The 15,241-nt window shown below is 38.8% G+C and overlaps 1 protein-coding gene across 8 annotated transcripts in view; it reads left to right on the top strand.

The window, feature by feature from the left end:
* The window catches only part of LOC124381017, a 73,625-nt gene extending 64,843 nt beyond the window's left edge, over positions 1 to 8,782 (top strand). For 4 of the 8 annotated variants that reach the window (XM_046842382.1, XM_046842380.1, XM_046842378.1 and 1 more), the window contains one exon: positions 7,756 to 8,782. In XM_046842382.1, the coding sequence (XP_046698338.1) occupies positions 7,756 to 8,225 (470 nt within the window). In that variant the 3' untranslated portion in view covers positions 8,226 to 8,782. Of the gene's footprint in view, positions 1 to 2,798; positions 2,825 to 7,755 lie in introns of those variants that run through there. The other 4 variants (XR_006924764.1, XM_046842383.1, XR_006924765.1 and 1 more) reach the window with 4 other exon arrangements.
* The last annotated feature ends 6,459 nt before the right edge of the window (positions 8,783 to 15,241 follow it).

Raw genomic sequence — 15,241 nt, 5'->3', positions numbered from 1 at the left:
CACCCCTGCATGTAACTACTACTGCATGTTTTTTTTAAATGATTTTGATGCACCCCAGTGCCCTGGATTGGTATGTGGCCCAGAGTGAGTGCAAAAATGCATCTCTCTCCTGTGAGTGAGGGAGTGTGGGAGTTAGGGGAGTAGGGAGTCATTGAGCGTGATGTGGGGGGTTTGAAAGGGTGTTGGAGAGAGGGAGGGGTGCAAGGAAGGAAGGAAGGATAGAAATGTGTAAATGTGGGAGGGAGAAGGTGAGGCATTGAGGGAGGCAGTAAGTAAATGAAAGAATGAGAGGGAATGAGTGAAATGAGGCAGTGTGTGTGTGAGTGAGTGAGAGAGGAAGTAAGAGAGTGAGAGACGGTTTGCTGGAGTGTGTGTTTGCTTCGGAATACGTGAAATTGTGAGTGAATGAGTAAGTGAGGGAGTGGATATGTGTGTGAAATAGAGAAGAAAGTCTTCTTTATGTGTAGAGGTGTGTTTTATATAAAACATATCAAAGGATAGGAATACATGATATAGCTTTCTTTAAGAAAAAAAAATTAATAAAAATCTTTAGGTGTAGCATATTATTAATTCGCTGCATTAATAATTATAGCAGTGAAAGGGCCTCAGAATGTTAGTAAGACGTGAGTGTGTGTATGTGTGTGTGTGTGTGTGTGTGTGGTTGGGGGGGATATACCGCAGTTGGCCATGGTGTGTGGTTCTGCGAGTGTGTGAGTCATTTATCCGTGCTCGGTGTTGGTGTGTGGTTATGGGCGTGTGACAGACATGGACTGCAGCCCAGACCTCCCCGTATAGGAGCCTGTGGCAGCACAGGCCTGATTAGACTCCACTCAGAAAACTTGAGTGTTGACATCAGCCCTTAATAACCATACACACACACACACACACACACACACACACACACACACACATGCACACACTATTACTGCATACTCTGGGATAATAAATGTGACACCCAGGGCTGTGTGACTGTGTGGTTGTGGCTGCACCTGACACAAACGTCCCACGTTGTATCCTGCACACTCTAAAGTTCACACTTCACCTCATGCTTCTTTTATTCTCCCCTGCTGAATTCAGAGGACATGCAGATAGACTGCAGTGGAATGAAACCAGTCTCTGACTGATTTCAGTGAAATTCAGTTCATAGAGTTACTACGCGTCTACAAAAAAACATTAAATGCTCTTTCTCCCATTTCACATCATACATTTTTGTCAAGATTTTTGCAAATACTGTAGCTGAGCTAATAATCTATAAAAACATTTTCAAAAATGTACATTTTTGAACATGAAGCAAGTAGCAGATCTTCTGTTGCTGCTTATCCAATTACATGCTTTTGTGTAAATGATTCAGCTGAAGGCAGTTCATCAGATCAGAGACTAGCTACAGGGCTAGTGGCCTTATTATGGGAACAAAACAAAACAATTCGTTTTATATGTACACAATCTTAACATAAATTATTGAACTTTTGACCTGTTGCACCTGGAATATAATAAAAGCCTCTAATAAATCGCTTTTCCCTATTGTCCAGAGACCATTCATTCAGATCCTGGTAGTGTTGTCTACTGATCAAATTTGGGTGGGACAGTGGCATACTCTGTCTTCCATGTCAATCACAGAGAGCATAAGCATGTGTGAGCCCATGTACATATACTGTACATATATATATACACAATATATAGACAGTTTGTAGACACCTGGCAATAAGATTAATGTGTTTTTTTGGGCATCCCATCCACATTTAGTCCCCATTATAATAATGTTGTAATAACCTTCATTCTCCACTGATCCACTAGACTTTGGAGTGGGGTTTTGGATATTTTTGATAATTCAGCCACAAGGGTGTTAATAAAGTCAGGTACTGATGTAGCTTGAGGAGGTCTGGGGTGAGTTCCAATTCGTCCCAAAGGTGTTCACTAGAGCTCTATAGCAGGCCACTCAAGATCTTCCTCTTCAACACATGTAAAGCATATTTTTATGGAGCTGGCTTTGTACACAGGTTCATTGCCATCCTGGAAAAGGATTGGGTCTCCTTGTTCAAGTGAAGGAAATATTAAATGATAGAATAATCCAGAAACATCCTATACAACTGATTCAATACAATCCTATACAGTGATTCAACGTTTGTGAAAACAGTTTAAGGAAGAACCACATATGGCTAAAAAAAAATCAGTTGTCCCGATACTTTTGTTCTTGTGTATATATTGTCACAAAGACATTTTTTTTACCCCAGAATGCATCATGCTTATAACTGTTCATAGGGCTTATTCCATTAAGCATCAAAATACTTGTATACACATGGACTGTATGTAGCTGTATCTTAGTTGTTTTGAAGAGTTCATATGGCATCCATGTGAGCACTAACGCAGCCTGTTTTCTGTTAATGTCATGGCTTCCTTTCATGTAAACGCTCATTATATTAATATTTAACATGTTTAACAGTCTAGTGTATGTGGATTTAATTTAACAGAAACTTCACAGACTCTCTCCAGTCTGATGTTGATATTTATGCTTTTTTTTATGTGATCTCTATTACAAACTGTGATGAAGCAATTTTTTACTTTTATTACTCTTTACAGTTTTATGAATGTTCTGTAAAGCCGCTTCTTCCTTAGAAAGGTGCTACAGAAATAAAGATGATTATTATTTGTATTATATTTCCACCCTAGCCATACGCAAGCCATCTGAAACACAAGACATAAGCCCTGCTTCACTTTCTTCCATCCCAAACACTGGAATGAGCAGCCTTCATCAGCTTTCCAACTAAAACACCTTCGCTTCTCTCTCTGTGCCGTTCCAGGTTTTCCTTAGGTGGCCCTGGTTCCTCAGGGCTCACTTTATGTGTGTATGTGTGTGTGTGTGGTCTTGAGCAAGGCAGCCGCTAACCGCCCAGAGCTTTTCCTGTGCTGCTTCTCCCTTACACCTCTCTCATACCCCTTTCTCTCTCTCTCCCTCTCTGTAAATCTATCTATTGCTCTCTTTCTCTCACCCCCTGTGCCAAGCGCTCGCTCTCTGCAAAACTGCTCCGACGGCAAATATTTACACAACGCGCTGGTGGAATGCCGGCTTTTCATGGCCTGACGTGGCTCTGCAGAACGGGCTGCATCATTGCATTCAATCATCCGTATAATGTTGCCTCTCAGAGAAACTTCTGCGGCCTTCTGGAGCATCTTCTTTTCAGTCTGGCGAACAGCAGCGCGAGTATGGCAGTCATCTGCCGGCTACAGTTGCACCAGGAAGAACTTGAAGCTTGCGATCAAGGACGTAACTCAGACTGAAATACCTCCTTCCCATTTGTCATTTTAATGGATTGGCAATGAAGTGCAAGGCGTAGCTCCTTTCTATTGTCTTCTATGCTTTATTAGGAAGATTTGTTTTAATTTATACTGATAATTGACTCTCCTGATACACTCAATTACATATTATTCATATTCAATAAAGCATTCTAGACCAGATCCTTTGAATCAGTGAATGCTTTGTAGCTATTGTCTTTTAGATAACTACTTTATACAACTGTAAAATTGATCTCGTCCGCAAGTAGAGTTAACATGATGACATGTTCACTAACATCTATTTACCCTTGCTGTAAGAGTGTTTTTTTACTCCTCTAATAATCCACACTGGTGTCTTTTAACCCCCTGGATTTATCCACACCTAATCATCAGCTGCTTAATAGCTGTTAGAAAAACGTCATCTCGTCTTTTTCTGTTCTTCAACACTCAAGCTTGGGCGAATCTGTGCATTCTGTAGCTTTAGATTGTTGTTCTTGGCTGTAAGGAGTAAAATCCGATGTGGTCTTTTGCTGTTGAAGGGCGCTGGCTTCAAACGTTGATGTCTTGGGCAATTTGAGATGCTTTTCTGCTCACCACCGTTGTAACGGGTTACCGCAGACTTCCTGTCAGCTCCAACCAGTCTTTCCATTTTTCTTTAACCTCTTTTATAAACAAGGTGCTCCTGGAGCAGAGAACTTTTTATTTTTTTTTTTACTTTTATTTTCGTGCCATTTACTGTGTCACATTAGTGCACTGCAAAAAAGAATCGTCTAAATATAAGAAATGAATGCATGATTTAGAAAGGTTCAGACTCGAAACAAGTCAAATGATCTTCCAGTGCAGTAAGATAGTTACACTTGGTAAGATTTCTTGAAATAAGAAAACATATCTAGGCTTTAAAAAAAGAACAAAATGTCTTAAAGGAAGTATTAAAACAGTCGATTTAGTCTAATCAATGAAAAGATCTTAAAACCAGAGCTACTAAACAAGAGAATTCCTCGTAATTTGCGAATCATCATTTTATATTCTGTCTTAAAATGAGACAAAGCATTTGAGCTAAAAACAAGATTGCTATTAAAATCAAGATCATGCATGCATTCGTATTGTCAACTAATATTTATTCATCTTGCAACGCAATAGTTGTTAGATGCAAAAACAAAGCAAAATAATTACATGCTGCTTCTCAAAATACTTATTGCAACATAAAAGATTATTGAATATATTTTGTCATTACTGAACACTGAAAGATATTCAACATGAAAAACTGAAATCAAACTACAGAACAACTGAGTAAAAAGCCATAAGTACTTTGTAGAAAGAACAAAAAATAACAATGATACTGGATAATGTGTGGAAAGAGTTTGTGGTGACTGTATACTTATAATGTGTTATTAGGTTGTACATAAATGTGTTATTGTTGACATAAAACAAGCATTTCGAATAAATGATACTAATAAACAAAGTCCTAAGCGTGATTATTGAGCATTTTTTACTGGCCAACCTTAAAACCAGTTATTACACCCAAAATATAGTCTTAAAAGATACAAGACCTCAAGTGATGTCTCTGATGGTAGATTTTGCAGGTAAAATAAAGTAAAAACTTTAAGATATACGAACTAAGTAACAAACAAAGATAAATAATCTTAGAATGAATCATAATCTCACACAATCTGCTGTATTTTATTTTCAAAATAAGATCAATAAGATTTTTATGGTTTGAAATTAAATTGTAAGTCTTGGCTAGATGATGAGTTTTTGCCGTGTGACTGTTGTGTCTGTTCATATATTCAAAAATACTCAAACCCATCTGGCACAACAGCCATCACAATCTATACAATGTATGGATTTGTATGTGATCAATAACATTTGAAAGTTACTCAGATTACTTTGAAGCTCTTTGGCCTGTATCATGCCACTGTAATATGATCAGCTGATTGGATCACAATTTTTAGCAGATTTACAGGTTTTGCTAAAAAAGTCTATTTGGCTTTTTCTAGAAACGGTTTCTTCTCATTTTACAAAAAGTGAGTAATTTTAACCATCTTTTTACATTTAGTTCCATTTGTGTTGTGCAGCGAAGCCAGAAATGCTGTTCCAAACTTGCCGATCACACCAGAAGAAAATCACGTGGATATGAATCACTAGATTATGAAAGTGAGGCAAGATAAGATGTCTCTTCTGACCTTTGAAATGTCAAGCTGAAGGACTGTTCAAACCTTCATTTATCTGCTCCGACTGTTTCAGAGATATGAAAGCACCTTGGTGAAAAACACAATTTACTTCAAAACTAGATAGTGCCTGCTCCTGAGCTTTTCATTTCCCAGCTACAAGTGTTTATCAGGCTGTGTAACTTTTCTATAGAATACATTGAGCTCGAGGTGACTGCAATGGCTCGGTTATCAGCTAGTGCTTTTCCTTTGTCTTTTGCCTGTTATCACCATATCTGAGTGTGTCAGTCAATCCAAGGACCTGCCCCTGAACCTGCTTATCTCAGACGGTAGCACTATAACGTAGAGGTGATGTGTTCGGGCACTTAACAGCCAGTGAGCTGATACTGACTCGCTGAAAATTCACACAGGGCATTAGAGACCTGACGAATCCATACTGCCTCTGTCCTTTAGTGCATTCAGAATGAATGCTATTCCTCTGAGGGAGGGAATGATCATATTCATCTCTGGCAGAAGAGATGAATAAACATTAATGCTGTAACGATGAATTCTTGAATAACATTAATGCTTCTTAAATTGATCTAAAAATGATTTTTTAGACACGCTTTTATAAAATCACTTTCATGAGTTCCAAATCATAAAATAGACAATAAAAGTATCCTATTCAGACAACAGTTTGTGTGGGTGGGATATTATAAGGCAGCAAGTGAACATTGTGTCCTCAAAGTTGGTGTGTTAGAAGCAGGAAAAATGGGCGAGCGTAATCATTTGACGGACCAAATTCTGACGGCTAGATGACTGGGTCAGAGCATCTCTAAAACTACAGCTTGGTTCCCGGTCTGCAGTGGTCAGTATCTATCAAAAGTGGTCCAAGGAAGGAACAGTGGTGAACAAGGTCATGGGCGGCCAAAGCTCAGTGGTGCACGGGGGTAGGGTCAGGACTGTTTTGGCAACAAAAGGCGGATCAACACAACATTAGGCAGGTGGCCATAAAGTTACACTTAATGTGCTTCTTGAATATTCCATATTCAAATTAGTACAATTAGTCCACATTTGATGCAGGACACTGAAGATCTTTTACTCCAACCCATGTAATCCATATCTTCATTGAGCTCACTTTGTGCACAATATCATTGTGCAGGTTTGGGTCTCCTCGTTCAAATGAAGGGAAAATGTAATGCTGCCACATCCAAAGACATCCTATACAATTGTGTGCAATACTTTTGGCAATATAGTGTTAATCACATGAATAATAGTAGCCAGTACTAGTTAACTTTCTAACTCTTCCTAGGTGCTGAATGTTATTAATCATAGCTTTGGTGATTAAATAACAGGGGGGAAAGTTTTACATCAGAGATCAGAGATGGCTAACATCACTAATTTGGTATGATCCTGTAGCTAGCTAATGTAAGCTTATTTACATTATGCTCTATTTTATTTTGCGACGTGCAGCCCAGCTATTAAAAAGGACTGTTACAGCTAGGCTTGAACCAGTGGAATTCCTTTTTGCTTTGTCTCTTAGAAACGGATTTTTTTTTTGCATGCGAGTTGTGAGTTTCAAGTCTTTATGTATCCTGAATGCTTGCAATGCCACCACACAAAAAAATACCATTATCTCACCTTACACCTGTAATTTATTCCTTCAATGCTTTTCCATACGCGAGACGCATTGTGGCATGAAAGCAAGCGAGTTAAGGGGTTTTCCATGCAGCAGCTGCAGCCCTCAGTGAAAGTATTTCCTCTGTTAGTCAGGTGACATTGCCGAGGCCTGACAGAGATTTACAGCTCTCCTGACGCATACCTCTCCCCGTCTGAACAAACTCGTCTTTTATCTTCCACTCTCGATTTACACTCCCACCTTTTTGAGTCTCATGCTCAGCCTCTCTGCTTAAAACGCAGCATTGAAGGGTTGTTTGGAGTGAATGAGTAAAGTATGTTAACTTTCTTGTCTTATGCTATAAACACTGCTGCACAAGTATGTTATAGTAAAGTAATAATAATACTTCTGAACAGTGGTAATAAAGTTATTGTAGGTAACTGGGATATTGATATTGCTGCTATTGGTGCACAGTTATGAACTAAAGGGATGCAGCTGTGGTTGAGGAACTGTCAGCGCCAGAATTTGCATGGTGTGCTGATTATACTGGTGTTTTTACCACTGGGGTTTTTCCAGTGTTTCCAGGGGTGTAATTGTAGAGTTTGTATATAGGATGTAGAGTATACGACGGAAAATATAAGGTAAAAAGTACTTATTTGATGCATGATGTGTGTGTTTTTTTTACCAGTCCTGTGTTCCTGTGTGTGTGTGTGTGTTTAGGAGATGAAGCCCTAATGCAGTATGGCCATGATTTTCTGCATGCTGTGGAAGAGCTCCTGAAAGAGTGCACAGAGAAGAGGGAGAAAGCAGCAAATCAGCTGCACTCTCTCCAGCAGGAGCAGCAGCAGGCCGTTCAGACCCTTCACATCCTGCGAGCCCAGAGGAAGGAAGTGAGCACAGAAAAAACTCAGCTTCAATCTGGGTGTGCTGTGAACGCTCAGTGTGAGAGTGCTGCTGCTCAGGCTGGAAGTGCTGGAAAACCCACAGCTGCACCTCAACAGCCGTCCGCCATGCCGGTCGAGCGGAGACACAGAGCGATCCGAAGAGCTGTGTCAGTCTGTGTCTCCCGAAACAGCTCGTCTCAGGAAAGGGGGGTCAACCAGAGGCCGGGCTGGGAGGAGGACGGGCTAAAGAGGAGGGGTTCTTTCAGAAGCAAGAGGGCAGCAGAAAGACCTGAGTGGCAGACCTAGACATGTTGAGCGAAAGAAATCCTACTGTCATGTTAGCTCTCAAGTAGTGAGATAGGAAAGGAGGGAGTTTCGCTAAATGCTTATTAGGCTGCACAGGCCTGGTGGAAATGAAAGCATTTCAATGTCAAGCAAATGTCCATGTCTATTTCTTTCAGTTTTCAGGGCCGGGGTGAGAGGACGTCAAGCCGAGGGGTCTTACAGGATTACACAGTAACACTCAGTTTTTATTCCTGTCCTTCAAAAAGCTATCAAGGCAGGTGTGCCCAACCAGGCATACTCTTCTTATAAAACCTATTTCTATGTGTTGCCTTTGTTTGAATAGCTAGCATTCACTCTCTGTTTACTTAAGCAGTCTTTTTTTTTTTTTTTTTTGTAGGGAACTCTAAAGACAACATGAAACCAAACCTACCTTGTTAGTTCATGTCCCTGATCAGTATCAGCCACTTTAAATGATAGTATTCTTGATTCCTCCATTAAAATGCAACCGTGTCTTAGTCCTCAAAAAGAAATTTCAGGTTTTTGACTACATCAAATAAACAAAACCATAGCAAGTAAAAGGATCATGTCTTGATTCCCTCCCTCTTTCTCCCCCAGCTATCCATAGATCAAATTTTTTTTTAGCTTTTAATAAATGCTTCAGCCTTCCAAACCTCAGTAACCTTTACAATCATCTGCATGTATTGATAAATGCTAATCACCTGTGAATGAACAAGTCTGTTCACAGCACAGCAGATCGTCAGTTAGTGACACCCACCATGGGCTATTTTGCTTAAGTCCCAATTGAAAGTCTATTTGTCGTACTTTATGTCTCTGTTTCCTTCACTTGCCTTCATTAATAAGAAACAACTATTAAATTTTATACATTTGACAATGCAATCTTTATACACTTTAGACAAAAAGTATTGGGACACCTCACTTTTCTAGCCATGTGTGTTCTTCCCCAAACTGTTACCACAAAGTTGGACACACAAATACACAGGATGTCTATTTTCACTTTAGTTGAACTGAGACCCAAATCTTTTCAATACCCCTGTGCACAAAGCCAGCTCCATGAAGATATAGTTTACATGGGTTGGGGTGAAATATCTCGAGTGGCCTGCTATAGAATTCTGATCCCAACCACATTGATCACATGATCACCTGATTGGAACACTGACTGCACACCAGGCCTCCTCACCCTACATCAGTACCTGACTTTACTAACACCCTTGAAGCTGAATAAGCACAAACCTCCACAAGCAATCTCCAAAATCTAGTGGAACATCTTCCCAGAAGAGTAGAGGTTATTATAACAGCATGACAGGACTAAATGTGGAGTGGGATGTTCAGAAAGCACATGCAAATCTTATAGTCAGGTGTCCACAAACTTTTGTCCATATAGTTTGTATTTATTTTGAGTAAATCATAGTTCACATGATGAGTTTGTTTATACATCTTTTCTGAGATGAACTCATTTTGCCCAAATGCTCTTGAATTAATGATTTCAGGATGGATTTTTATTTTATTTTTATTTTTCGACTTGATGAGGTCCATAGAGTGAAAACTCTGCAATCCAGTTAAATTCCAATGGATAAAGCCAAATTCAAGCCATCCATTGGTTCCTGGTTGAAAATTCAGTTACACCCATAATTCTAACATGGCACAATAAAATGTGTTTTTTTGTTTTTTTTGTTTCACGTTGCCATGTTCTCTGAAAGTGCTCTGATTCTATATCAGTTCCTTCATGTTCCCTTTGTAAAGCGGAGCAATCTCCGAGCCGTTCAAGTTGTTTATTGCGCACTTGTGTGAATTGTTGCTTTTAGGCCACGGGATTCATTGAATATTCATGACTCTTGAATGTTCGTTACTGACACCATTAGCATATTTCTTCCAGATTAGGCCCTCCACCCACAGCAGGTCATAAAAGACGCCCCCCTGAGTCCTCTATCTCACGCTTATTGTACCATACAGTATGACATCCATGCCATCAGACAGCAGCGCCGTTGTCCTCGTTTTTTTCCACTCTTCTCCTCTTTTCACTCGCAGCCTCTCTCTCTACACAAAGGTAGTCATGGGACGCATTAGTCACCTCCGTGCATCTGTCTTTCTCTCTGACGGCTTGGATGTGAAAACAAAAGGCAGAGAGACAGAGCGAGAAGATGAGATAAGACGAGTAAAAAGCGAATGGAGTCATTCTTCTTTTTTAGCCCCGCAGCTTTTATGGAAAAAGTGCTTTCTCTTAAGTCTTTCTTTCCTAAATTTCACCGTCATGCATTATGCATAAAGACTCCCGCTCTCGTACACAAACACTTCAGGGCCTGCTTTTACTTTTACGCTCTTGCCATGAGCTTGTCTCCCTCTCTCTCTCTCTCTCTCTCTCTCTCTCTCTCTCTCTTTGCTGTCTCTTTCTATCTGTATTCTCCTCTCTGTCTTTTCAGCATTCTGATTCTCCTACCATCTTCCCTACGTGAGCAGGAATGGCTTGGGATAAGCTATTTCCTTTCTGAACTCTAACTTGATTATTTGTCCCCCATCTTATTTTTTTATTTATTTTTCTTTCTTTCCTCATGCTTTGTTTCCCTACACACATTTGTAACAAAAAAAAACTCATTTAATAAAAAAAATCTTCCTTGGGCCATCAATTTAAAAAGGCCAAGCGTATCATCAGCCTCAGTCTATTTCTTTAATTACACAGTTCCAGGATTCAAAACAACAAAAAATGTTTCATGTGATTAATCCAGTTGTGGCACGTAAATGTGTTCGGTGGTGTGGAGCTTTTGTACTTATGAACTTCAGTTAGTTTATTTAATTGGAACTTTTTTCTTATTAAAGGAAACATTCTCCTGATTATTTTCTTCAACCTAATCTCTATTTGTAATGCATATTATATGGACAAAAGAATTTGGACACCGGAATTTTCCAGCCATTTAGTATGTGGTTCTCCCCCAAACTGTTACCACAAAGCTGAAGGGACACAATTGTATATGATCTTTGGATGCGGTAGCATAAAATTTTCCCTTCACCTGAACTCGAAAACCAAAAACCTGTTCTTTTTGTGCACGAATCCATGAAGCTCCATTAAGATATGCTTTACAGTGGAAGATCTTGCGTGGCCTGCTGTAGAGCTCTGACCCTACATCTGTCAATGAACACAAAACTCCATAAAGACTCTCCAAAATCTGGTGGAACATCTTCCCAGAAGAGTGGAGGTTATTTTAACAGCAACTAGGGACTACATTTGGAATGGGATTTTTAAAAGCAAATATAAATCTTATAGTCAGGTGTCGACAAATTTTTGTCCACATAGTGTAAATGTGTGAGTACAACCGACAAGAATGTTGATTCATTTCCATGTGCTGAGAAAATGTCACACCTGTTGACTCATAGTTTATTTATACAGAACATCAATGGGCAGTTGTTCCATTTGATTAATATACACATCAAATTGCATTAAAGTACATCTGTTCATTCAGGTGTCTATCCGATCAGCCAATCATGTACTGTAGCAGCAGCATAATGCATCATAATGCAGCGATTATAAAGAAACATGGCAAGAGCATTAGTTCATACTCACCCGTGCAGCCCTCTGTATCCTTAGATTCTTATCTAACAGGAATAGAACACGATGTGCTTTTCAGCTCCTGCAGCCTGTTCATTTGATGCCCAAGGTCTGACATTTTCTGAGGTGTTTTTCTACTCACCACAGTTGTAATGAGTGTCTATTTGATCTTTATTACATTTTGCATTTAAAGCATTTGGCAGATGCACTTACCCAGAGTTACTTACGCAGTTGAGGTTCAAGGGCCTTGCTCAAGGGCCCAACATATATATATTATACTTTATTTATTATTTTTTTTCTTGGCACATGATTGACTGGATTATTACATGTGTAGGTGTATTAATGTGTAGGTGTATGGATATTCCCAATATTACAAACAATGGATGTGTATATGGAAAACAAACTAGTCCTACTGTAGTGACAAATTAAACCAAATCAGACAAATAGTACCTCATTTAAAACAAGCAAGAACCATACAATATTTCACATCAGTGTTTATTAGTGATTAATGCCAGAGGTGAAATGATTAATGAAATATTCTACTGAAATAAAAGTACTGTTACTTACAAGTTACTTAAGTTACTTAAGGTAAGTAAAGTTACCAGTCTAAAAATCTACTCAAATTAAACGTAAAAGTAGCTCATTTAAAGCTCATTTAAAATTTGCTGAGTTACTTTTTTAACAAGGGAAACAAAATAAGGTGCAATAACAAAAATAAAATAATACATTAGACGCAAGTCATGGACTAAATTAAGTTATTGCAGCAAAAAGTCATAATTCAGACAGTGAGCACATGCATTGAACAACTGATTCTATGGCATTTTACTTTCAGCTGGATCTCGCATCATTGGCATCTGTCTTGTCCGTCTCCATCTTTCTTTCTAGTGAGTTTACCGCGTTTGTTCTCTGCCAATCAAGCAATCAATGCAGTAGTGTCCATGGTGTGATCCCCTGCCCCCCCTGCATATATTTTAGATTTTTTGTTGATATATATTTGTATATTTATTATATATACATTTTTTTATTTAAAATAAAGTTAAGTACAATACTTCAAACAAAACCTACTTAAGTAAAAATAAAATTACAGAATTTTAAACTTAGAAGTACACAAAAAACTACCCAATTACAATAACTTGAGTAAATGTAATTCGTTCCTTTCGACCATTGATTAATACTCCGCCCCACCACCCAATCCCAAGTACATGAGAAATGCAAGATGAGATTAATTTGGTAATTGTTTATATTCCAAAGTTGTCTTGGCTTAAAATCTTGATGAAAATGTTTGAAGTATTTTCCTAACATGCTGATTTTACCAAAAGGCTTCAGTTTGCTTAACCCGGGATGTAAGATATTATCCAGAAAAGACCGGTGCTGGTGTGGGACTCTATAGAGAGTCAAAATCGACTAGAATAGAATCTGATGTGTGGCTTCTGTTTGATTAAAATGAAAACCAGCAGGCACACCGGCCCTTTTTGCGGATAAGCTTGGACACCCCTGGGTTAGAATGTGTTACGTTTTCCTGTCTTCCTACAGCATGTTGTGACATACTTAATAAGTGCATTCATGTGCCCACTGATGTTTTCCAACAAGATTGGAATGATAAGTATACAAGATACTGTACATGGATATGAACATAAAAATGTATCTAACGTTACTTGAAAAAAAATTACATCTAATTTTAATATCAGAAACGTACACTGTGCATAAAAACCCCATTAGATCATTTCTTGTTTCTGGCAGCTTGGTGCTTAGGGAATTATCTGTATCAGTGCGTTGGAGTTTAGTATCCTGCTAAGGCTGCGTTCATGCACAGAAATCCAGACTAGATTGGATGAAGGATGTGAAGCATGCCGGGGGTTTATAAGGATGCTGGAGATAAGTGCATGGGCCCGCTGATCGACCTGGCCCTGTGGCATCTTCAGGGTGATGGGAGTGGATTTGCACTCTAATGAAGCAAAACGAGGGAGAGCAGCAACGGGAGGCTAATGTAGATAGGAGCATTTCTGTGTGTGTGTGTGTGTGCGCACATTCCTGCCACATCAGCTGCATAAATAGCAACACAAAGCCAGTTATATTGTTTCTGAAACCTACCTGAGGGAAGAAAACAGGCCTAAAAAAAATGAAAGATTATGCATCACAAAGCGCAAGAATCCAGTGTGGGAAAGGAAGAGAACGCTAAAGAAAGTTCTGGAGAGATTTCATTATCATTTTTTAAACCAGCTGCTGGCAGCAATTGTCTGTAACGTTTGATTCTCCTTTGTGCCATAAGGAACAGTCAATTATGGAGCTTAAACTGTTGTAATAATTATACACATTATAATCTCCATAAGATTTTGTCATACTATTTTAATAATGGAGCGGCTAATGAGAGGGAACCGGAGTTCCACGGGCTGCTGACTTGCAAATGTGTGTTCAAGGGTTAAGAAACGTGCACTATTAATTATTCAGCTTTATAGAAAGTGAACAGTGAGCAGAAATGCGTTGCTTCAAGATAATATTTCTGAGGAAAACTAGATTTTGTATGTGTGCGTGAAAGAGAGTAAGTGCACATATATAATAAATGCAAATGATGCACTGGAGATTTATTTTATTTTTCTAAAAAAAGAAATCTACTTTCACTTTATTAAAGATATTTGTTATGAATATTTAGATAAAATATGCGAAGGCCCAGATCCATAATTAATTTTGCTTGCAAAGGTCCAAATAAGCAGGGAATCTAACTGAATGGCAACAACCTTTAATATTTCACTGTTAATACAGCCGAGCCAAATTGTGATGTTTTTTGTTCCGTCATATTATAAACCACACACACATGCACACGCACACAATTATTAGCCCATCGTTATAGACTCTGTACAATTAATTGGACATTTTGTCATTTACTTTTTTGTCATCAGATAAGAAAGTGGGGATATAAAAATTAAATCTGTTTTAATGTCTGTGAAAATGCTTTTCTTATCTCATCTCATGTCTCTAGCCCTGTAGCTACTTTCTGATCTGATGAGCTGTCTTCAGCTAATTACTTTTCGCAAAATATTTTATATGGGCAAAGGTATGTGGACACATGATCATAAGATTTGTATATGCTTTTTAAACGTTCCATTGCACAATACATCCCTGATATACCAATGTAGGGTGAGGAGGCCTGGAGTTATACTAATAAGGTTAAGGTCAGAGCTCTATAGCAGAGCACTCAAGATCATCCCCTGAAACCCATGTAATGCAAATCTAAATGGAGTTTGCTTTGTACACAAAGGCATTGTCATGCTGGAACATGTTTGGGTCTCTTAGTTCAAGTAATAGAAAAATGAAGGCAATTGTGTGCCTCCAAATGTATGGTACAGTTTGGGTAAGAACCACATATGGCTGGGAAAGTCAGGTGACCTGATAAACTTGTCCATGTAGTCTACATGTCACAATCCTTGGTACAGTCTCTAAAATGTGACTTGGCGGAAGCTAGTAGCTGTTCAAAATTCAA

The sequence above is a fragment of the Silurus meridionalis genome, chromosome 27, assembly GCF_014805685.1.
Source record: "Silurus meridionalis isolate SWU-2019-XX chromosome 27, ASM1480568v1, whole genome shotgun sequence".
In the NCBI taxonomy this organism is placed as follows: domain Eukaryota; kingdom Metazoa; phylum Chordata; class Actinopteri; order Siluriformes; family Siluridae; genus Silurus; species Silurus meridionalis.
The sequence above is the reverse complement of the archived record's forward strand: the minus strand, read 5'-3'. Positions and strand labels throughout refer to the sequence as shown.